The following is a 23,221-nucleotide window of genomic DNA, read 5'->3' on the forward strand; positions in this document are numbered from 1 at the left end:
CTAGTATTACAAATTGTCGTTTATACAACATATTTAACAAGCATTTATCACATTTCTAATAAATAGTAGGATTCTCAGTAGGAGTCTCGCTTTCTCTGCTAAAATACTGGTAACAGATCCAGAACTGTGTGAGGTTATTTAGTCCCAGAGCACATTCAAAAATACAAACTAACATTGGCCTCATGACTTTTGGTCATGGTCAAAAAAAGTGTAAGAAATACTAGCTACTTAATCCTGGCCATTCAGTCTCTGCTATGATCATTTTAAAGGTAAGCCTAAAGCAAAATGAATGTGTTAAGAGGTTATTATTAATATACTAGATTGCAAATATAAACAACATGAATTCGGGATTTATGATATTAAACACCTTTACTAAGTCATATTGACATGCATTCATGTTGGAATTTACATTTAATGAACAACAATTAAATGACACATGACATACATATTCTTAGAAAATACCTTTAATAAGAGCTGATACTTTGTTATCCTCTGTACAGGTTTGAGTAAATATGAGTCCAAGCTTAGCTTGTGATCCAGTTTCCTCTGACATTCCTTAAGTGTAAAGAAGGATTCACGTTACAATTATTTTATTCCACAAATATTGATTGCCTTCTGATAGAGGTGATAAAGGTTTATATAGAATTCTCAAGCTTATCAACGCCTTGGACAAATAAAGTCGAAAATTTATCAGGGTCAACTTAATAAAAAGTCACAGAGATTTAATGGAGCTGCAGAGTGGTTATTCTGCTTATTATGAGAAAAACAAGATTCAAAGCATGTGATACAACCGGGCGCTATTTCAGTGCTGCTACAAATCCAGAATGAAATCAATCAATAAAGTCCACCAGATAAACCCAAAAACAAAATTCACAGCAATGGATAGCGCACTCATAAGTGATCTTAAGATCAATTATTAGTGCACTATCCACAGCTGTGTGTTTTGTTATTATAATAAAAGCCTAAGCAGGTTTCAGTGCTCGAAATATGCCATCTTCTGAATAGGTGTTGTTTACGAAACAGGGAGGGAAGATTTTATAATGAGTTTCCATGTTGAATACTTAGCCACATAAAGAACATAAATACAAACAAACCTTTACCTGAAAAAATGTTGCATCTGAACACTGTCTCCACAAACTCTCTGACCGTGGCTTGTTCTGGCAATATTTCTCGTACATCTGGAAATCTTCCATCTGTGTTTGAAGAACAAAAAGATCCATTTTTATATTGTGAAATAACAGCATGGGCAATGTTTTCTTAACATTTGGCTTAATCTTTTTTTAGTATGAAATACAAACATGTGAACACAGCAAACAGAGAATTAGTTGTCATGTGTGTAGAGATTAATTATTTATGTGTAGGTTGGGTGTTTTTTTTTACCCTGTAATTCAATCACCTACTGTCACTCACTGTGGTTAGCGTGTACAAACAACATACAAAAAAATATGCATGAAAAATAATTTCTCAGTTTTTTTTAGCTCCAATAAAATATCAATTAAAAAAAAATTTAATTTATGAATAAACCAAAATATATATATATTTTTTTAAATCAGTTATAAAGTGTTGTAAGAACAAGAATATAACCGATATAAAAACATTATATACTATTTTAGAAACAAAAAAGCAAATCTTTCAAGTTTGGTGAGACAGGCTACTACATCCTAGAATTTATTTAATGTTTCACTTTATTACATGTCTGTCTGATAATGTGGGGAAGATTAGAAGAAAAAAAAAGTTATTTCTAAAAGAGTATTTTAAAGGACAACATATTTAACAAAATATAGTAAAGCAATACTTATTGGTAAGGCTCAATTCTCTTTAACCAACTACTGACTCAGATTGTAATAGAACACATACCCTTTGCAGAAAACATCGTCCCACTAGTTCAGGATAGTCTGTGTAATGTTCCAGTTCTCTCAGGAATATTCTAAATAAAAAAATAAATAAATATATATTATACTATTTTATTACAATTATTTTTTTTACAATCTCAGACACACATATGCTGGATGAACAGGCAATGGGTCTATCACAGTCTACTCTTGTGATAAAAGCTTAAAGTAGACCGGTCATTCATAAAAAAAATTGCAGATATTCAATTAATTGTTAGGTAGGAAAAAAAAAGCAAAATATACCGACTGTTTTCAAGAGCAAACCGGCACTCATTATACTGGAGACAACCAGCTACCAATTGTGCCTACTGCTACAGCCACCCATCGCAGTGCGGGAGGTCTAAACCCCTCCAAAAGACTGCGGCCTACCCAGGACTGCAGACGGTGAGAAGCGACCGACCTCACTGTTGCTGCCACTGCCAGAGCAAGCGGACACGAATGGACACCCCGTTAACCCCCCTTTGCCGGTGAGGGTTATCACAGCAAACACTCGCTGAACCACTGGTCACAGCGCGACCCCAATTGCGTACCTGGAACTCAGTACTTGCATCGTAGCGTGTCCTAAGATGGTGGACGCACAGCTTACCTCTCATGTCAGAGGCCTGAGGGGGATAACAATGGCGTGACTAGAAGAAATCTTTTCAAACTTCTGGAGGAAGCTATACAACCGACAGACGCAGCTGGAGGTGAAGCGTCAGCATGTAAGTAAACTACAACACGCACCACCCAACAACACGCACATCAAGCAACACCTGGCCTCACAGAAGACCTCCACACACAAGCACCATAAGCAGAGATCCCAGGCTTCCAATCAGCGTACAGGCTCCGGGCGACCAACTGCCCAATACCACATTTTCAACTCCACGCAAACACCTACTCATATTCCTCCCAGCGTCTCTAACACAAAAACAGGAGGCAACCTTCCCTCAACGCAAGGCTTAAAACCAAGTGCCTCTAGCTCTGGCTGGATCCTGTGAAGGAGAAGGCGGAAGAAGCTGCCGCAACAGTCAGTACCCCTTTTCTCCAGCCCTCACACCTACTACAATGTGGCATCACACCGGGCAAACGAGCGGGCACACTTCTACTGCCAACCACTTGTTTCGGAGGCCTATTACCTATGCCTCCAGCTACACAAGATCTGCGGTTACAAGACACAAGATCTGACCAAATATCAAGAAGTCATCCAGTGGAAGAATAGAATCGTGTGGAAGAGCCTTCTAGGGGTGCCGGATACTGGCGGTTGCTGGGACTCACCCCCACATGGTATCGGCTGAGGGACCCTTATGCAATATCTGAAGCCTAGTTTTGAGCATAAACTGTTATAATAGCTCATTTTAATATGCTCTACTCTATGCCTGCAAATGTGAATCCAGCTTAGCCAGTGGCATCTGCTTACGGAAATACATATTAGTTTTGTTTTACCATTATACTTCTTACAAGCAGTGCAGTTTATGTTATTTTATAAAAGGTGTAGTATTTTTCAAAAAGATTCTAATGCCAACTATGTCAAGCACCTCCATCCATGCTTATTAATCTTTGCTTCTACCGGTCCTTTAAATGTTTATACAGCCCTCACTAGTAGCATAGACATGCTGGCTTCAACTGTGTTTTACCGTGACATATAACTGACCTGGGGGCATCTACTGCGTACTACTACTTAACCTCTGCACGTCTAAAATAGTTCTTGCTTAATTTGATTATTTTTTACCAATCATGCGGACATGCTTACTTAACCTCAATATCATATACTATAAAAATTGTGCTGTATTCTCAAATGCTGTCCAACTGTTTTGTTTTTCTTGTATACTTGCTAATGCTTTTGGGGCATTGCGAGCTAGCTTGTTATGTTTCCATGCACTTCAAAAATAAAGAATTATATATATATATATATATATATATATATATATATATATATATATATATATAAATTATAAAGCTACTGATAAAGCCACCAACACGTGCAGGCACCACGTTTGGAACATTTATCAATGTGTTTATGGTAGAGAATGAAAGGGGCACTCAAACCACACTATCCTCTACATGCACAAAAAACAGGGCTCTTCGAGCCCTTTGCTAATCATTCAGATGACATGGAAGCTACACATTCACATAATTTGACGAAAGCCGCCCACCTTTGGACCATAATGAAAGGCTGCGACTGCTGGGCTTCAGTACCCCAGTACACAAAGCTTCATTGCCATCCATGTTTAAACAGCCTTGTATGGATAATGCGAGAGTGACATTTCTTAAATAACCGAGTGGTTTACTATGGGTCAGGTTCACCCCTGGCTTTTCTCAAACTGCTCAAAATTGGTTTGACTGAAAACAGGGCAGTGGTACCCAAAACTCCTGAACACAATAGTCACAACATTAAGGTGTTGTGGTCATGTTGCTTACAAAGTTCAAAAATGAAAGGAAACCTATGCATTTTCTAGCAAGTTAGCTGGCACATGTATTCCCTGAATTTTATTTTATAGTGCTAGCAGTTAATTTATTTTTTTACGAAAGACACATTTTAAGATCGGCACTATTGAAATTATTTTAGGATTCATAAAAAAGAAAAATCTACTGCACCACATTTGACGAGTAAAACCTGTGGGTACAATCACATAGCACTATGAAAAAGCAAATAACCAACCGGTTATGAAAATGATAAATTTCCTCCATATTGCCAAACAGCACATCCTTTTTATTGTGCAGTGTGGGAGAAAGAAGGTGCATCACTAAAGGATTCTCCATTTCAGAAGCGTAACCCTACAGAGAAAACATGAAGGCAAAATATTGCTTATTAGTAGCCATCCACTATTAAATATTGAGTCAGGTGAATCGATCGAGTCAGCTGTAAATTGTTAATATGCATGCAAATCAAGCAAGAGACATTTTTTGTCCGTGATTTTGACAGACTACCTTGTATCATAGCTAATATGGTTGATTCTGTAGCTACTCATTTAAAGGGACTCTCCAGTGCCAGGAAAACAATCCGTTTTCCTGGCACTGCAGGTCCCATCTCCCTCCCACCTCCCATCCCCGGTTGCTGAAGGGGTGAAAACCCATTCAGTCACTTACCAAAGGCAGCGACTATGTCCCTCGTCGCTGCTTCTTCCTCTGCCGCTGTTCCTCCCCTTCATCACGTCAGCCGGCGGGGGAGACTGATCCCGCCCGCTGGCTGGGGAGAATGCTTTCCTATGGGGATTTTAGTGACGCTGGAGGTCCTCACACAGCGTGGGGACGTTCAGCGACGCTATAGCACAGAAATCCTGTGCTATGGACCAGGAAGTACCCTCTAGTGGCTGCCTAGGGGAGGACTTAACCCTGCAAAGTAATTATTGCAGTTTATGAAAACTTGCAGAGTTAAGGGTAGTGGGAGTTGGCACCCAGACCACTCCAATTGGCAGAAGTGGTCTGGGTGCCTGGAGTGTCCCTTTAAGGAATGAGCATAAACATGGCAAAACACATTCCAAGAAAGGTTATTTTTACTAGTGTTTATTAAACTTGTCACTTCCTGTTCCACCTCGGACAGAGATAATTGCTGGTAAACTGTAGTTAAATGACAACATGTAACAACTGCATTTTTGGACGTGTTCACAGTTTTCTGATGATAGTATCTCTTTTGGTAAAACAAAGAAGTATGCCCACAATCTGTGCATTACCTAAAATTGATAGAATAATATACTTTTTTTTGTCATTCATTCTTTTTAACATTCCAACACTCCTAGCATATCTTCCTTACTCTCTATGGGTAAAATTCAATGAAAGCAAATGGTAATTTGCAATAAATATAACATTAATCTATTAGCTTCAGATAAATAGAGAAATTGCAAAAGGAAACATTTTGTATAGATCAAGGTGCTTAAATATCAATTTAAAAACATATGTAAAATGATCTAGTAAACAAGTAGCTTCCCACGCTCATTTAACACCAAAAATGATAAAAATAAATATCAATTAGTGGAGCGCTTCAATCTGTGTGTCTCAAGTAATGACAGTAAATAGTTGTGACACAAAATATATATCCCAGAATCAGCAATATGAATAAAACAAAGTGTTCATAGCAAAATCAAACAATTAATTAAACAAATAGTGCTAATAAGATACAATGAAATCCCTTATACATTTAAACAATCTATAGGGGTCTTCAGGTTAATCATAGTATCTGTGTAATAAAGTACTCATCGTCCAAGGAGGATGCATTATATCTCAATCACAATGACCAAATAAACACATTCATTTGTATACTGTACCTCAAGAACAGAGAGCAATTCCTCCACATAAACTCTCTCAGTCTCTATTAGTTCATTCATGACATGCCTAAGAATAAAATAAGCAGAAGAATACCCTGTCTGTTACATACGCTCTTGCCACTTTCTTGTTTTTACAATTTTTGTTCATAAAATCCAATACTCAGTATTCTCCTAGTACTTTTAATATTCTGATTTATACAGTTCTTTTGTCTATATAAATTCTATCCAATATATGGAGAAATTTGAATGAGCAATCAAAACAAAGTGCTTCATTTATTCATTAAATCTTATTCGTAGAAATATAACCCATTGACTTCCAGTGTTTATTAAACTTATTATTAAATGTAAAGATGGTGATAACCTAATTATGTGTGGTTAATGATTCAGTTAGACAATTAGCCTCTTACCTTCTTAACACTGCTAGATTTTCTTCATCCTCCATCATAGTGGAGCTCCGAGTTTGACTCCCATCCACCTCGCTCTACATGAAGGTGCACAGTTAGAAATATTCCATAGATCATTGTTTGATATTAAAACACATAAACATAGTTATTAAAAAGAGAGTGTAGGGTGCTTTCACAGTGTTTTACATTATTAAGCAGCCCTTTTTTATTAGAGGTGTTTAAAAAGGTTTGTGATTGTACTTTTCCTATTTGGAAAGGCGTTTCTAACTTTAGTACCTTTGCTCTGCGGTAGTTCAAGCGGCGCTGAAGAACATTTTCTGGAGCAGATCTGTGTTCAGACGCCCTTTGAAGACCTAATGATAGAAAGTGTTGCAGAAATGTAAGTGTATAACTTATTTATATATGAGATATCTCCAGTTCTCCCATCTCCTAGGAAGGAATTGCAAGATCAGAGTTGTCAAGTATTAGTTCTCTGTCCTTTGTTGAAATGTTACTTAGCCTAACATTTGGAGAACCAAGGTTGAATAGCTCTGTGCTAGACTATTATTCATCATTAAACACATTTAAATATTATATATATATATATATATATATATATATATATATATATATATATATATATATATATATATATATATATATATACACACACACACACATAAAGACATGCAATTCTCCCCCCAAGAACCCCCTCCTTCTACTTTAGCACAGCATTGCCATCCGTTACCATGGGCAACATTCTGCAACATTTCCCAGCGCTGGCTGAAGATTCTCCCACAGGACCATCAGGGATCAGGATTCCCCCTTCCTGGCCAAAATATATACATGCCTCAATTCCCCCCCCCCCCCCCCCCCCCAACAACTGCCCCATCACATCTCTTACCTCACCCCCCCCATTACGGCCACATCCCATTTAACCAGTCTTTATCTCCCCGATCATAGCTCCTATTCTCTCACTACTGTCTCTCTCCACCCTGAACTACTGCCCTATGACCCCGTGCACCCACTACAGTCAATCTCCTCCTGCATGCACTAAAGCCCTTATTACCCCCTGCACCCACTAAAGCCCCTGTATACTCTGCAACCCACTAAAGCCCATAATACCCCCTTGCCCCTACTAAAGCCCTTATCCCACCCCTGCACCCACTAAAGCCCTTATCCCCTCTGCAACCAACTAAATCCCCTATTACCCCCTGCATCCATTACAACCTATATCCCTCTGCTGCACTTACTGCAGCCCCTAACTCTCCCTGCACCAACTACAGCCCCTCTCCCTCCCCTGCACACACTGAAACCCCTATTGCCCTGCATCTATAGAGCCCATGTGCCTCCCCTGCACCTACTAAAGCCTCTCTCTCTCCCCCGCACCTTCTATAGCCCCTATCCCTCCCCTGCACCTTCTATAGCCCCTATCCCTCCCCTGCACCTTCTACAGCCCCTATCCCTCCCCTGCACCTTCTACAGCCCCTATCCCTCCCCTGCACCCGTTACTGCCGCTAGTACCCCTGCACCCACTAAAGTCACTAACCTCCCCTGCATCCACTGCCCCTCCGTTGAATCCACTACAGCCACTATCCCTCATGCAACCACTTCTACTATGATTTAGTGTTGTAAATTATTAATTCCCACCGCAGGTTTGACTGTGGTATCTTAAGTATCCCCTTTGTATTTTTCCTAGAGTCGCCACTACTTTCAACATACACCTGAATTAATGCAAATCAATGACTAAATAAGAAAGTTTAACATCTTATATTAATATAAATGCGATTGAAGATTTGCATGAGCTAAAATAGATAGATGGAAAATTCCACACATATCAATAGTGGAAACATTGGAAAACCCTGTATAGACAAAACACAAAAAAATAGGCCTTCTATATGACTTTCCATGCAACTTTCCCACGCATATTGTACAGAAAATCTGTCAAAAAGAACATATGATCAAATGGGAAAGATGGTTGAGAAACACATATTTTCTGAAGATCTGCCAGCATGTATCAAAGATTGCCAAGCCACCAAAAACTGAGAAATAATAATAAAAAAAATAACATAATAAATAACATTCTTATAGAGTTAGATTCTAGTTTAAATAATAAAAAAAAAAACTTGAAAAAAATAAATAAAATCAGAACTATGACAAGTCCTGCTTTAACCCCTTAAGGACCAAGCTTCTGGAATAAAATGGAATCATGACATGTCACACACGTCATGTGTCCTTAAGGGGTTAAATAAATAAATAATAAAGAACAAAGCCCAATATCTGAAAGCAGGTACAATATAAGTTACCCATCTAGTCTGCATGGTGCCCGTCTAAAAAAGCACCAGTATTATTAAATATTTAGTTTAGTTTTTTTTGGTTCCCAGGTCTGCCATTGTAATTATTACAAGCCTCCTAGAGCCTGTTCATCATGCCAGAGTGCACAGCTGAACGATCTATACTTTTATGCATTCCAGATAGAAGCTACTTGAACATATTTCTGGGATAAAGGTCTCTGTAGGCAGCATATCAGAATGACTGAATTATCGAGAAGAGCTTGCAATGCCTTGTTGTGGGTTTCGCTGCATGTTCTGTATAAACCCAAATATTTTGCAAGCACCTGTTTGATTTTAATTGTTCATTAAAAATTCCACTACTCTTTCTTCTCCTGTTGACATTGACAACATTTCTTCTATTTACTACTACTGGTAGTAGTTAGACTACTTGGACTTGTCATTCTATATTGGTTGTCTATTGACTTTCTAGGGCACAACATGGTAAAGCTGCATTATTTATTATTTTAGGTCATATCTGTTGGGCTGATAACTAGGATTAAGCTCTATGATCAGTATTCACATATATGAAACCATGTGAGATTCAATAGAACTCCAACTGAGCTTGGTAGAAACACTTTTGCATATGTTACTCTGCTAAAACAGTCAGCATAAACCTTTCAACGCCAAATTTGAACTCAAGTCGGCTTTGGTTAGCATTGCAAAGAAAGAACTGCTGTTACTATAGACGCATGCATTATATCCTATAAATCTATACCTGGAGAAGAGTTGGGAGATTTTGAAAATGCTTCTGGTCTAGGAGCCACAGGTTGTACTGGTCGGGTTTGTTTTGCTGCAAGTTTTCGTAGGCTGCCTTTTCTCTTCTCAAACATCTCCTGCATGCTCTCTTGCTTCTGATAAACTTTGTGGACATGTTCCTTGTAAATAACAAAATTAGAGCCTTCTCTAACATTCTCAAGAGCAACAGAAGTCAACATTGCAAACTATGTATATTTATTAATTATACCTTTAGCTCCTGTGTCAGGATATCTTCATATTGTCTTAGAATTGTAGATAAATCTCCGATGGCATTATCTGTGCCAGTCTCTAGGAACCTTTCAATCTCTTGAAGGGCTGATTCTGCTCCATCTTGAGATTGGAATTTATCCACAGGCTGGGAAGCCAATAAGTATATCCCCTCATCACACCACTCCATAGTCTAGAAAAGGAAGCAAAATACATTGAAAGTTGGGCACATCATAATCAAACATGTTGACTTTGAGAATTAAAAATGTAAGATATAAGCAATGATAAAATAGGTTAGCAAAATGCTACAGCTTTGATTAATGTGTTCTACAAGAAAGCTAATATTTCAGTGTTTGCCACCTTTTATTTTATGATGTATATGGCTGTAAAGAGTTAAAGAGTAATACATGCATTTCACCTTTCTTTATTATTGGGTCATGTGATAATATATCTTTAGAGCACCATAGGTACTACTTTTAAATTATCACAAACAGCGAGAACACTACACAAATCCAAAAACATTGCAGCTCTAATTATTAAACATCACTTCTGTGTGCTGATTTCTGACACTATAAAATAGGCTGACACAAATATCAGAAAAATGGGACACCAGCAGCAGCTAAGGATTTCCAGGTGTGGTCCGTTCCATCTTCCCAGTAAGCCTCTTATAAAAGAGCAGTGATTTCTGTTTATGAATAGTAATTGCAGAAGCCAGTCCACAACAAGAAAAGGGTACTTCAATTGAGCCATTTGATGCAAGGCAGCTGCAAGTTGATCTGCCCACTTCCCAATGCCATTTTCAAGATAGAGAAAACCAGTGGAAGGTGTGTGTATCTTTTGAGCTCTTTCTTCAGCATATAAATTAATGGTATAATTTAATAATGTAGATAAGCTGGTCATCCATGTTTTAATTACATGTAAACTTTAATATACTGGAGCAATGTGTTAATATTCTGTCCAAGTGGAACAGTGCCTTTAATGATAACCTACAAGGAATGACATGTAACCACTGACACAAGGTCCAGACTTGCCTTCTCCAAATTCGTATGGAGCTCCAATGATTGGTTGAGATGGTCCCGTCTCTCCTTAAGTTGCTTGCTGGTGGTCTCACAGAGATGGTAAACTTCATTGCATTTGGGAAGGATTGAGTCCACGGCATAGTGATTGATTTGGATAAGGTGATCCCCTTCTCTTGCTAAGTCATAGGCAGATTTCAAAACTTTCTAATAAAAAAAAAAAAAAATCACATAGTATTCATGTTAGATGAATAATTTATCAAAAGACACAATTCTTGCTGAGCATTAGCATGATCTAGTTAACAAATGAATCATGGATCAAGATCCTCACACAAAGTCCTCACACTAGTGCAAAATTATTTCTAAAAGATGTTCAGGAGTACGTTTTAAAAAACCAAAAGGTGCCATGAACATACAACACAATAATTATGTTCCATATTCCAAATGCTATATCAGTAAATGAGATTGCTTTCCTTAGAACAGTGGCTACATTTTGCACTGCAAAGACAAGTGATCTACTTCTCCAGGGAGCCATTACAGCTTTATAGGGAATATGTTTTCTCATTGGAACAAAGTCTGAGAAAGAATTACAATTAATATAAAAAATACAACGTTAAAGAGATGTGTATGCATATAACTAGTGCCTTTGCGCATTCCTATAATCAAAGTCACCTAGTGAATGGAATGCCACCTGCTCGAACCATGTATTTAGTTGTCACAGAGACATAGCCAATACACCAAAAGTCAAAATCCTCTTACTTGTGATCTTTCTTCAAAGCTGCTGAGATCCTTCAGAATATGCTCCACATGTGAGCAACTGTTTCCCACATCATTGAATGCTGCTAACCTTTCTTTAATACCATCCAGGGCAGTTTTGATCTAATAAGATAATGATCTCATTAAATATCTTAATCCAGGACTAAAACAATAAATACAATATAGATGAATAATAATTGAAACAGTATTCAGGCCCAGTAAAATTAGTTACCTTATTCATTATTGGGGTAAATTGAACATAATCATGTCCAAATGCAGTGATTTAGAAATAACTGAATCTGAACAAAGGACCAGCAAATATTATATCATAAAGTTTAATGGTATCCTGTTGCATTTTAGTCATTGTTGCTTTGTCAGCACTAAAGTTACTCATTGATTGGTAACCAATATTTATTGTATATATAGGAAATGCATTGTAAATAAGAAATATCTCATCCAATCCAGTCTTCTTAAAGCAGCAGGGTATTAATAAATTATGTAATGGACTATGCTCATAAAAAAAAAAACAAAAAAAAAAACAAACACAGAATCCCCGTGGGATTCATTCAGTAAAAGAAAAAATTAATTTAAAAATATCCCAGTTCAAGTTAATGGAATTAGGAGTATTATATTTATTTGTACAAGTGATTTAATTCATTGATATACAGCTCTCGGGAGAAACTTAATAAATAAAAGATCTTAATTTACTTTGGCCTTTCTTGACCATATTCTTAGACATTGGGTTCTTAACAACAAATACAAAAAAACAAATAAATTGTAATATTTTTGTATGATGCTCTACCATAAAAAACACACATGCATTTTAGTGAGCAAAGCAATTCAAATAGAGTCCTGCTTGGTAGCAAGAAACTAATGCTATGTAACACTCTGATGCTCATACAACATTTTGTTGGCAGAAAGTAGAAGTTTTGTGAGGTTATATTAAAATCCAAAATTAGGTCAGTTAAAGACTTAATACAGAACCTGCTGGAAGGTAAGATGATGTCATAGCGTACTAATATGTATATATGATTACTGGAGTGGAAAATGAATTCATGCCAGTAGGGTGTGGAACACTGTTTTATAATGCATGACATTAACCATAGTTTTAGGCTTCCTGTGCAAATGAATATACTATGAGCAGACTTTTGTTTCAAGGGTGGGATTTCACTGGCTCATGTCCATAGGCACATCCAAAAATCTATCCCCCCCACCCCCATTTTTGCAAATGTTATTGGGTCTGAGTGGAACAAGATGGTAAGTATTTAGGTATGTGCCAATAAAACAATGACTCAAATTTTTCATAATTGTTTGTAATGAGTCTTTAATAGCATAGCAGTCACTGGGACCCTAAATGATTTTACAATTAAAACATCCACGAATAGTTAACATAATTGGCTGTATTTGTTTTATTGTATGTTGTAATAAGTGGGGGGATGTGATTAACAGCCAAACTGTATGCCAATGAAGTGTTATTGTGTTCTAATACAGGGATTCAAACCCCCATTCTACCCTTAGGCAATAATGGAGTCCTCTGTGAAGCACATGGCCTTTCACCAGGCAAAATCAGTTGGGTTGTTGATAAACTCCTCCTCAATTCCCTTCCAATGCAATCCCCCTTCCCCCAGGAGGCACTCTGGTTCTGTTACATCCTAAGGGATTGACTAAGGGAGGTGTGTCCAGCAGAAGGAGGGGCTAACCTGTTTAAAGCCCTATGAATAGCACATTCTCTCTCTCTTTGAATTACATCTCTTCATCTTCTCTCTCTCCCCTCTCCCCACTATACACACCCTCTCTCTCTTACTCTCAGCTGACGATCAATGGAGTGGTAACTGTATCATGTGTCTATGCCTGTTTTACTATGTTAATTTAGCCTACTTTCCATTCAGTCAATGATTAGTTTTAGTAGCAACATATACTATCCTAATTCAAATGTATATGCATTGTTTATTTGTTTAAATTAGCCTCTATTAATAAATATTATTGAATTGCCGAAAGCAAGGAGTGTGGACTCTGACTTTACACTCGGTTTTTAAGTTATTATTTTTAGTTAATAATGTTATTATTAATTCCAAGTTTATTCCAACTTGCGAGTTAAACATTTATTACATATGTTAACATGCTTTCACCTCACTGTGTTGTATAGCACTGTGGAACATGTGTGAACTTTAGACGTATTACCAATTCTACAGCAATCACACCAGTTCCAAGGTACTGCAAGCTAAATACTTTAACTTAAATAACACACTTTCTTTAGCAAAAAATTAAACCACATAATCCTGCAAAATCATATCAATATGATCCTCACCTCTCGAAATTCAAATTCAAAATGACGCAGCTGTAAACACTGTTCAAGTTTCTGCTGATGTTTAGACCAAAACTCATCAAAAGCAGCTTCAGTTTCATTTAACTGCATGAGTAGCCTACATAGTGTAGATTAGATATAAAAAAAAAACAAAAAAAACGAACAAATATTTTAGAAAGATTATTATCAATAACAACAAATACATACAGATTATAATTTATCTGGATAAACTACACAATACACTTAAAGAGACACTTCATCTCTTTTAAGTGGTTATGGTACCTGGGGTGCGGTTGTGCTGTTCAGTGCTAATTTGCTTTTGGTTGGTTCGACACTGATTGAGTGTCCCTGTCCACCTGCACCCTGACCTAATCTGGTTCTCAGGCAAAAGAAGGATGAGTGGCAATGACAGTCTGAGAATGGTTAGCTAACTCTAGCTGCCCATAGCTGGTAATTCTTCCAGGGTCACAGGAATCTGCAGTCTTTTAGTGTTAAACCATTTACAAACAATTTAGCACAGAACAGTGAGATAGTGTCAGGGGATTCCAGGTACTATAAGCACTTCAATGAGATAAAGTGGCTTTAATGCCTAGAGTGACACTTTATTTATAATCAATGTCTTACATTACATACGATTGTATGTTGAGGGGATATTAAAAAAACCCTTCCAATACAAAAATGCTATATAACAATAAATGCAGTGTTTGGTAGTCTGCTGGGATACAACAACAATAGCTTAAAATGGTTAAAGAAAAACAAACAAAAAACAAGTTTACATTTGGCACTAGCAAATATTTATTGGACATATTTCAATTTTAAACCCAGAAGATAACACGGTCTATTGTGACACTGGCAATGCTGGACATTGCTGTATGTGGATGTGATTTAGGCATGTAGTGAAAGCCCAGAGCTTGAGCAGCCCTTTGTTCATGAGCCTGCCCATTCTCACCTATCCACAGTAGTCCGGTTGTCCAGCTGGTCCTGATTCATCCTGTACTCCGGGTTCTCTTTAACTGGTTCCATAATTCTCTCCAATAAATCACGCCCTTGCTTTAGGGCAAGTCTCAGGTCATCCTACAAACATTACAAAAACAGCATCATCACTATTGTCCAGAAAGTCGAAATAACTGTTAATAAATAGTTCTTTCCTTTTTTTTTTCTGTTCATAAACCTATAGAACACTCACTAGATTAACAGTTTTCGAAGAAAGGGAACTGCAATAAGAACAGTAATATGTTAAAAAGGATATAGAAATCACTATGCTTTTTTGTGAAATAAAGAAAAATAACACCACGCTTCCAACAATCATATAAGCAATTATATAATATGGTTTACATGTTTCAACATCAAAGACACCAAATATGTAGTTCTCTAGCTGTGGGTGGGCTACAACTCCTATTTTGCCAAAGCATCCATAGGTCAGCCAATTATTTTATTCCTAATTAAACTGAGAATAGCATGAGGACTACTCTACACATCACTAGATCACCATGTTCCGTGAAGCACTATGAAAACAATTAAGACACATCTAGCCTTCTTACCTTCATTTTGTCTTTCTTTTCCGTATGTGCAGCTAGAAGGGTGTTCGTGGATGGCACATCATTTGGTAGCTCTGTTTCAGCCAGCTCGGTCCCAAAGGACTGTAGAATTTGTGCAGTTTGCTTCACCATCAAGGCAAAATTTTCAATAGCCTATTGAAATAAAACTGCAGTTAATACTGCATATGTTTCATGTCTACAGTTCTAAGCAGTACACACCTCCAAAAATAAAATAAAAAATATGCACCGAAACACAAGTATTTCCATTAATTTAAGATGCAGCATTGGTAACGACAGGACATGTTCATCTTTTTATACTACAAATTAGCTTTAAATCTTCCAGCCTTTTGCTTCTTTGTTCATTCTGATATAGAAAGGAGGATGCAAGCACAACTCCCTCCACTGATGTAACAAAAACACCCCTCTTAAATTTACTATACATCATAAAGACTAAAATGAGTAAGGTCCTCAGAGAATGTTACATCATCTAGATCAGCTGGCCCATGTACAAGTTAACAGCTTACAGGCAAAGGATTGCAATGCTCAGCACTGCACAACCACTCACCGTGCGATGTAAAAGCCAGCTCTTATGACAGTAGTCCAATGTGCCACCAAACTCTTGGGTCAGCTGTGTCTTGTCAATGTAGTTGTGTAATTCTGATGCTGAATTCAGCATAATGATCTGGAAGAAACAAAATTATTCATTTTCATATAAGTGTGATATAAATGCTGCAAAGTACTTGCACTAAAGATTAGATGACCATTGTGGGAAACATTTGATGTGCCAAAGCTAGTCATCACTACTGTATACTAAATCCTTTTGCTTTAAATGGCAAAGTTTATATATAGCACAAATATTTTCTGCAATGCCTTACAATTATAGAATGGGTATATTTAACAAGTATTTGATATACAAAACAATATTGACAGAGAGAAGAGAGAAGAACAGCCTGCTCAAATAAGCTTAAATTCTAGGACAGGGGGAGGCAACCTTTGGTACTCCAGATGTTGTGGACTACATGCCCCATAATGCTCTTACACCCATAATGCTGGCAAAGCATCATGGGAGGTGTAGTCCAAAACATCTGGAGTGCCGAAGGTTGCCTATACCTGTTTTAGAAGATCGACATATGTAGGACTTCGCTACAGCACTAGTTTTACCCAGTGTCTTTCTGCGGATCACACATGGTAACTGAAGAGGAACTTTAACGTCTCCAAAACTTAAACCATTAAAGAAAACATTAAAAATACCTATAACCTAACCCCTTCATTCATCAGATGCGTTTTTAATTTATGTTGACAATTTAGCAAATACAATTCCCACAAAGCCAGGGCAAACAGTGCAAATGAAGAGAATAAATATAAACATTGCTTCATTTATACTCTTCTTTGTATGCTTTCAGGTTCAAAGAATTAATGGATAGGGAGCTAAGATGGAGACACCCTGTTGCATGATAAAGAGGTGTGGATGTCTAAGTTTAACTTTCTTTTTCTCTCCTCACAAATACATACTTGTTAAATATAGGGATAACGAAACATTACATTAAAAGCCCTACAAGTGACAGTTTGCCTTTAACCCAGAACCTCAGCGACTGGCAGATCTATGATAAACCTCCAGATAACAGCACTACATGATCTGTTCTGATTTAGTAGGTTGTGACAATATTTCCCTGTAATAACTGCTCCTTTTAACATAGTAACACCAGTTTGCTTTCTTTTTCAATCGACTGAACATACATTACACTGGGTCAATCAGCCTACAGATTAATAGAAATATGTATTTTGCTGCAGATATAAGATATAAGTTGAACTTAACCTTGTTTTAGACATTCATGCATTGACTTAGGGCAAGTCAATGACTAGAAAAAAATGTATTAAAGTAAAGTTATCAAGTGTTATTGCTGTTAAACTCGTAGAAAAGAGGGGAAGGGACACTTAGTGTTAAAAAGAAAAGGTTTTCACCCATTAATATGATGCTTGAGAGCAGTATGCTTACCGGTACCTTCATTTTAAAGTCATCTTTGTTAAATTTAAAAGCAACGTCTGCAAGGGTACGCTGGAATATTCCTGATGGACGCAAGACAATGACAAGCTGCAGGTTCCCTGGAAAAGATGCCTGCAGATTGCAAGGACAAAATATGACTCAGAATGCAAGTAGTGATTAAATGTGACAGGAAATAAGGTAGATATGGTCAGATAAACACAGAGCAAGTCAATCAATAATGTTCACTTAATTACATTTTGTAAGATTTAGAGGTTAGATGAGGGATGGTTAATCTTGGCACTTCATCTGTAGGATTGTTGGGTAGCAAGTAGTCCACAAACAATGTCATGCTATGTTAAAGGACAACTGTCACCTCAAAATTATTGTTAATATAACAATCCTTTCATCAGGATTTGAAAGGAAATAGATCTTTTTCAATTATGTATATGAAAAAAAAAAAAATGCATCCTACCTTTAGGATATGATATGATCATTCAGCCACATACATGAACCTTGGGGTCAGACAGTGTTTGAAAGCCAACAGTTAGTCTCTATGGTGTTCCCTATTTCTGAGCAGGGAGTGAAGTGGGGAAGACCATAGAGAACACACCCCTGTATTAAAATAATAAAATAATATACAAACACCAACTCTACACACAGAAGCACACCTGCTCCTAAGAGATTCAATGTGTTTGCTTTCTGTAGAAATTAGTGTATATATACACCAAAAAAAAAACAAAATTTGCCAAAAAACAAAACATTATGCTCTGCTCAGTGGCGTACCTACCATGGTTGCAGTTCCGACTGGGCTCGTCACTGCAAGGGGCCCGGCCGCAGCTGCGATCACTGTGAGCGGTGGCCACTCGGGGGCACAGCCCTTTCACTTGTAAGGGGCCCAGGCAATCTGAGGGTCCTGCGAGTCAAGGCTCCTTACATGCACACAAACCTGGTCAGGGAGATCTTTTGATCTCCCTCCCCGGGTCTATGCCTTCACCTCTCTGCCTTCACCTCTGCTCTGCTCTGGTTTGTGAATTGGGCCCCATTATCTGAGACAATCTCCCTGGGATAACCAAATGTGGAAAAAAGGTGCATTAAAATGTCAATTGTGGCTTTTGCAGTCGGCTGGGTTATCGGAAAGTCTTCCGGCCATTTCAAGTGGGCGTCAGCTATAATCAAGAAGGTCTGCCCAGGGTTGAGTACTTCCTCAGGGAGGGTCTCTTGCAGTTTATGCACATCCTACACAAGCAGTGACCTATGCTGCAAACTCAGCATCTTCAAGGTGGCCGCAAAACTTGGGCAACATAAATTAGCATTTTGCCAAGTTCACCTTGAGACCATGGTCCTGACGTCTTTGTAAAACCTGTTCTACATTCTGTTTGTGCTTTTGGTCTGTACGACCAGTGATGAGCATGTCATCTAATAGACACTGTGTGAAGGGAATGTCTGCTAAGATTGCATCCATCTTTCTCTGTCAGATGGCTGGTGTGTGCTGTACTACGCCAAACACCATACGGTTGTATTCGTACAAGCCCCTGTGAGTGTTAATGGTGAGATACTTCCCAAACTGTAGGTAGGCTTGTCGGAGATCAATCTTAGTGAATTTCTGTCCCCCACAAAGTGAGGTGAAGATGTCATCTACTCTGGGTAGAGGATACTGGTCTACATCCAGTTGAGTATTCAGTAAAATGCTAAAATTCCCACAGATGCATAATTCTCCATTTGATTTATTTACTGGCACAATGGGTGATGCTCATTCACTGTGCTCTACCTTGGAAATGACATCCTGTTTTTCTAGCTGGATGAGTTCTGCTTCCACTCCTGCTTGAAGGGCAAATGGTACTGTCTGCGCCTTTCCTTCAATAGTTACTTCTACCGTCACTGCAGGGTTTGAAGAGTGTAGGCGATGTATAGTTAAACTGTGCAATGGTTCATCGTTGTCTGACTCAGATGAAGAGGTAGGTTTCTCTACCATGTATGTTTTCTTCTTGGTGTACTGCGGTTGTTTTCCCCGTACATTCCTACTATGACAGACCCATCTGAGGTGGCCCATTTTTCCGCAATGATGACAAGGTTGTCCTTTAAAACGACATGTTTTGGAGTCATGGTCTGTATTACCACACTGGTAGCAAGCTGGCTTGGGCTGGGGTGAGGATCTGTATTTGCAGTCTGCCATAGCTGGTGTGACTGCTGCTCTGAAGACCTCCTCTTTTACCCCTTCTTTGTGAAACTGAACATTCAATGCCTCAGTATCCCTGACAGCCATTTCCATGAATGATGCAATTTCAGTTGTCTGTGTAAGGGTGAGTGTTTCCTCTGTCAGAAGTTTCTTTTGAATGGTTTCACTATTCAGTCCTAGTCCAAATAAACAGGTGGAGGCCAGTTTGAGAATGGCCACCACATATGCTTTAATATCTTCCCCTGATTGCTGCTGCCGTTGGTAAAAGTGGAATCTTTCTGCAATTCCATTGGTTTGGGCTGGAAATCATCCTCTTATAGTTTTAGCAGTTCCACCAGTGTTTTGCTTGCTGGTTTATCAGGGAACAGAAGATCTCTTACAGTGTCATATGTTTTAGCTTCCACCAGTGTCAGGAATACAGCTACCTGTCGTTCAGGGGGCATGGTGTTTGCACTGAAGTAATGCTCTAATCTTTCAGTAGAGGAGCTCTGCTCCCCATCGAAATCGCACAATGTGCCTATCAGTGCCATGTCCTGGCTGGCTGCACTATATCACTCTGTAGTGATTACCTCTTGTTATTTTCTAGTGCAGGCTTGGTAAGGCCTTTGTACATCCCATTCTCGTCGCCACTGTTATGGTCCTGACTGCTTCACATATGAGACCAGTGGTTTGATGCAACCTTGCTTTATTGCTGTACATTTACAGTATAATCAGTATAATGCAAAAATTTTGAGGGGTAAAAAAAATAAAAAATTGTCAAAGGGCTCCACAAGAAAAAATAATTGGGAACCCCTGCTCTAATACACCCCCTCTGATTTCCACCTACAACACAGAGGAGAGTGATGCAATTCCAGGATTTGGCCAGCCCAATCCCAATAGAATTGTTCAAGATATTATGATGCACTCAACAGCTGTTAGAAATGCACATTACAGTGAGAGTCTGCTGAGGATGTAGTTTAAAAGGTTAAAAAAAATATTTAAGAAATTATATATAAATATTCAGATTCAAACAACCTAAACAGTAACAACAAATAGTAAAAAAACAAAATATGACTACAGTTTCTAATCTTCAACTGACCCTTTAAAAATAATGGGTAGTGCCTGTATGTTATACAGATATACATATATTTCCCCCCAAAAGCTTAAATTTACAATGCCAAAAGCTGAAAAATGAACCAGATTTTGCATATGTTCTATCCTCCCACACAAATGTTTCTTTATATTGCTCCAGAGAACACTGAAGAAATACAATACTAACTTAACATAGGGCAGTGAATAAAATATAACTGATTTAAAACCAATACTTATTCTAAAGAAATAGCACATAAAATTGCCTGCTTTTCTACCTTGACACATTTGCTTCCCATGATAATGAAAAACAGGTGTATTTCAAAAAGTTCATACAGACAAGGAGCCTTATGTTATTTCATGTTTTTATTTGCATTAATAATAAAAGCGTGTTTATCTTACATGGATTGCTCTTTGGAAGTATTAAAAATTAAAAGGCTTTTTTTTTTTAATTCTTGCAAAACGTCCGGTGTTGGGTGGTAACATTAAGATTGAAATGCTAGCTTTAACTGCCTCTTGGTCCTCACAACTCGAACTCATACCATATCATTTCTGTCAGGACAAATGTTTACACACTATATTCACTTTGTTGCATTTTACTGTCTAAAGGAAGAGCCAAGCAGAAAATGAAAAATCAGTTTTCAACAGAAAACATTGATTGCCAAGCTCAAGGTAGCAGCGGCAAATTTCAATGTAGTTTTAGTCATAGTCTTTTGACTAAAAAGCCATTTTAGTTTTAGTCGTATTTTAGTCATCTGAATTGTTTTAGTTTTAGTCTAGTTTTAGTCGACTAAATCTCAAAAATATTAGTCAACTAAAATTTCTAGTCAACCAAATGAACACTGCAGCTGAACATACATTACACTGGGTCAGTCAGCCTACAGATTAAAGGATCACTATAGTCAACATATTAAAGCAAGAAAGACCGGTCCCCCAGCCTTCATTCTTGCTTTTATATGAACTTGCCCCTATTAAAAATTATTTCCGAAACTTTTTTAGCATATAAACTTACCTCGGTTCCAGCTCCGAGATCCCCGTCAGGCCACGCCCCCTTTTTCGTCAAAATGACGAAATCGCAGGGCTCAATCAGACGCTTCTCTTTAAGAAGCGTCATTGCGATGTGGTGCGCATGCGCGGCTTCGCGCTGCACCAATCGCGTTCTTCATAGAGCGGCATTGAATGCCGCCCTATAAAGACACTCAGCGCTATACCGCGCATGTGCGTTTGTGAGCTGAGTGACAGCTCAGCTCACTTTGTGTGCCTGCCCCCCTCCAAACCCAAAAGTATACAAACACTATATATAGAGAAATCTCTATATATAGTGTTTGTATAAAAACACACATTTTAAATAAATATTGTTTAACATACACACACTTTCTATCTATCTCTATCTATGTATCTCTATATGTATCTCTATCCACCTATCTATTTATATCTACCTATCTCTATCCATTTCTATCTCTTTCTATCTACCTATTTCTTTCTTTCTATCTATCTCTATCTATCTATCTCTATATATCTAGTTCTATGTACATCTATCTCTATCAATCTCCATCTATAAATCTCTATCTATCTATCTATGAATCTCTATCTATTTCTCTCTCTCTATTTCTATATCTCTCTCTCTATTTCTATCTATTTATTTATTTCTATCTATCTATCTCTATCCATCTATCTATCTATTTCTTTCTATCTATATCTATCTATTTCTTTCTACATATCTATTTCTATCTATATCTATCTATTTCTTTCTATTTATTTCTATCTTTCTATCTATCGATTTCTACCGTTACAGTCACACACAGGCAGAAAGACACACACACACACACACAGTTAAAGTAACACAGAGGCAGACAATCACACACACTCACACACACAGTTAAAGTCACACACAGGCAGGCAGACACACACACACAAACAAACAAACACAGGCAGACAGTCAGCTAGACACATACACACACACACACACACACACACACAAGCACAGACAGTCATACACACACAGGGAGAGAGTCACACACACATACATAGACAGTCTCACACTCACACACACACACACACACGCAAGCTCCGCCCCACCACTCGGTAAGCTCTGCCCCCACTGCCTTGCTATTTTTTATAATAGTGAAATCCTCCACCCGGGTACTTGCATTAGCTCCCCCTGCACAGCTGTCACCCAGCCATGTGTGAATACTTATTTTAGATTTGGCGTTCTTTATCAATTAATGCAGCTGTGAACTTCCATAAAAAGAAGAATTACCATAGTTTTAGAATACATTTTATAAACACACTGCTATTATCTTAGTTCTCTTTAGAATCCCCCTCTTATTTTTGCTTTGTAAAAAATTTCAATGGCATTTAGATACATTTGCTTTGCTGATACTGGTGTCCAGAGCACAGAAGCTGGCAGCTGCATATATTAGCAAAAGGACAGTAATTGAAGCCTTTTAAAATGACCAGAACCTGCCCTGAATTGGGTCTGAAAGAAAAATATTCACTGAATGACACATATAGATGAAGAATTTCAAAACTAATCCTAAATGAATCTCAAATTAAATAATAAGCA

At 37.8% G+C, this 23,221-nt stretch overlaps 1 protein-coding gene across 1 annotated transcript in view; it reads right to left on the minus strand.

The window, feature by feature from the left end:
- The window catches only part of MCF2L (MCF.2 cell line derived transforming sequence like), a 266,548-nt gene that overhangs the window by 20,804 nt on the left and 222,523 nt on the right, over positions 1-23,221 (minus strand). Inside the window, exons 6-21 of the mRNA XM_063459777.1 lie at positions 17,424-17,543; positions 15,993-16,109; positions 15,431-15,580; positions 14,839-14,963; positions 13,893-14,007; positions 11,588-11,707; positions 10,844-11,035; positions 9,814-10,005; positions 9,565-9,724; positions 6,814-6,890; positions 6,541-6,614; positions 6,134-6,200; positions 4,531-4,646; positions 1,858-1,927; positions 1,101-1,193; positions 463-555 (exon numbers count right to left, since the gene is read on the minus strand). Of these exons, the coding sequence (XP_063315847.1) occupies positions 463-555; positions 1,101-1,193; positions 1,858-1,927; positions 4,531-4,646; positions 6,134-6,200; positions 6,541-6,614; positions 6,814-6,890; positions 9,565-9,724; positions 9,814-10,005; positions 10,844-11,035; positions 11,588-11,707; positions 13,893-14,007; positions 14,839-14,963; positions 15,431-15,580; positions 15,993-16,109; positions 17,424-17,543 (1,881 nt within the window). The remainder of the gene's footprint in view (positions 1-462; positions 556-1,100; positions 1,194-1,857; positions 1,928-4,530; positions 4,647-6,133; positions 6,201-6,540; positions 6,615-6,813; positions 6,891-9,564; positions 9,725-9,813; positions 10,006-10,843; positions 11,036-11,587; positions 11,708-13,892; positions 14,008-14,838; positions 14,964-15,430; positions 15,581-15,992; positions 16,110-17,423; positions 17,544-23,221) is intronic.

This window comes from Pelobates fuscus, chromosome 1, assembly GCF_036172605.1.
Source record: "Pelobates fuscus isolate aPelFus1 chromosome 1, aPelFus1.pri, whole genome shotgun sequence".
Lineage (NCBI taxonomy): Eukaryota > Metazoa > Chordata > Amphibia > Anura > Pelobatidae > Pelobates > Pelobates fuscus.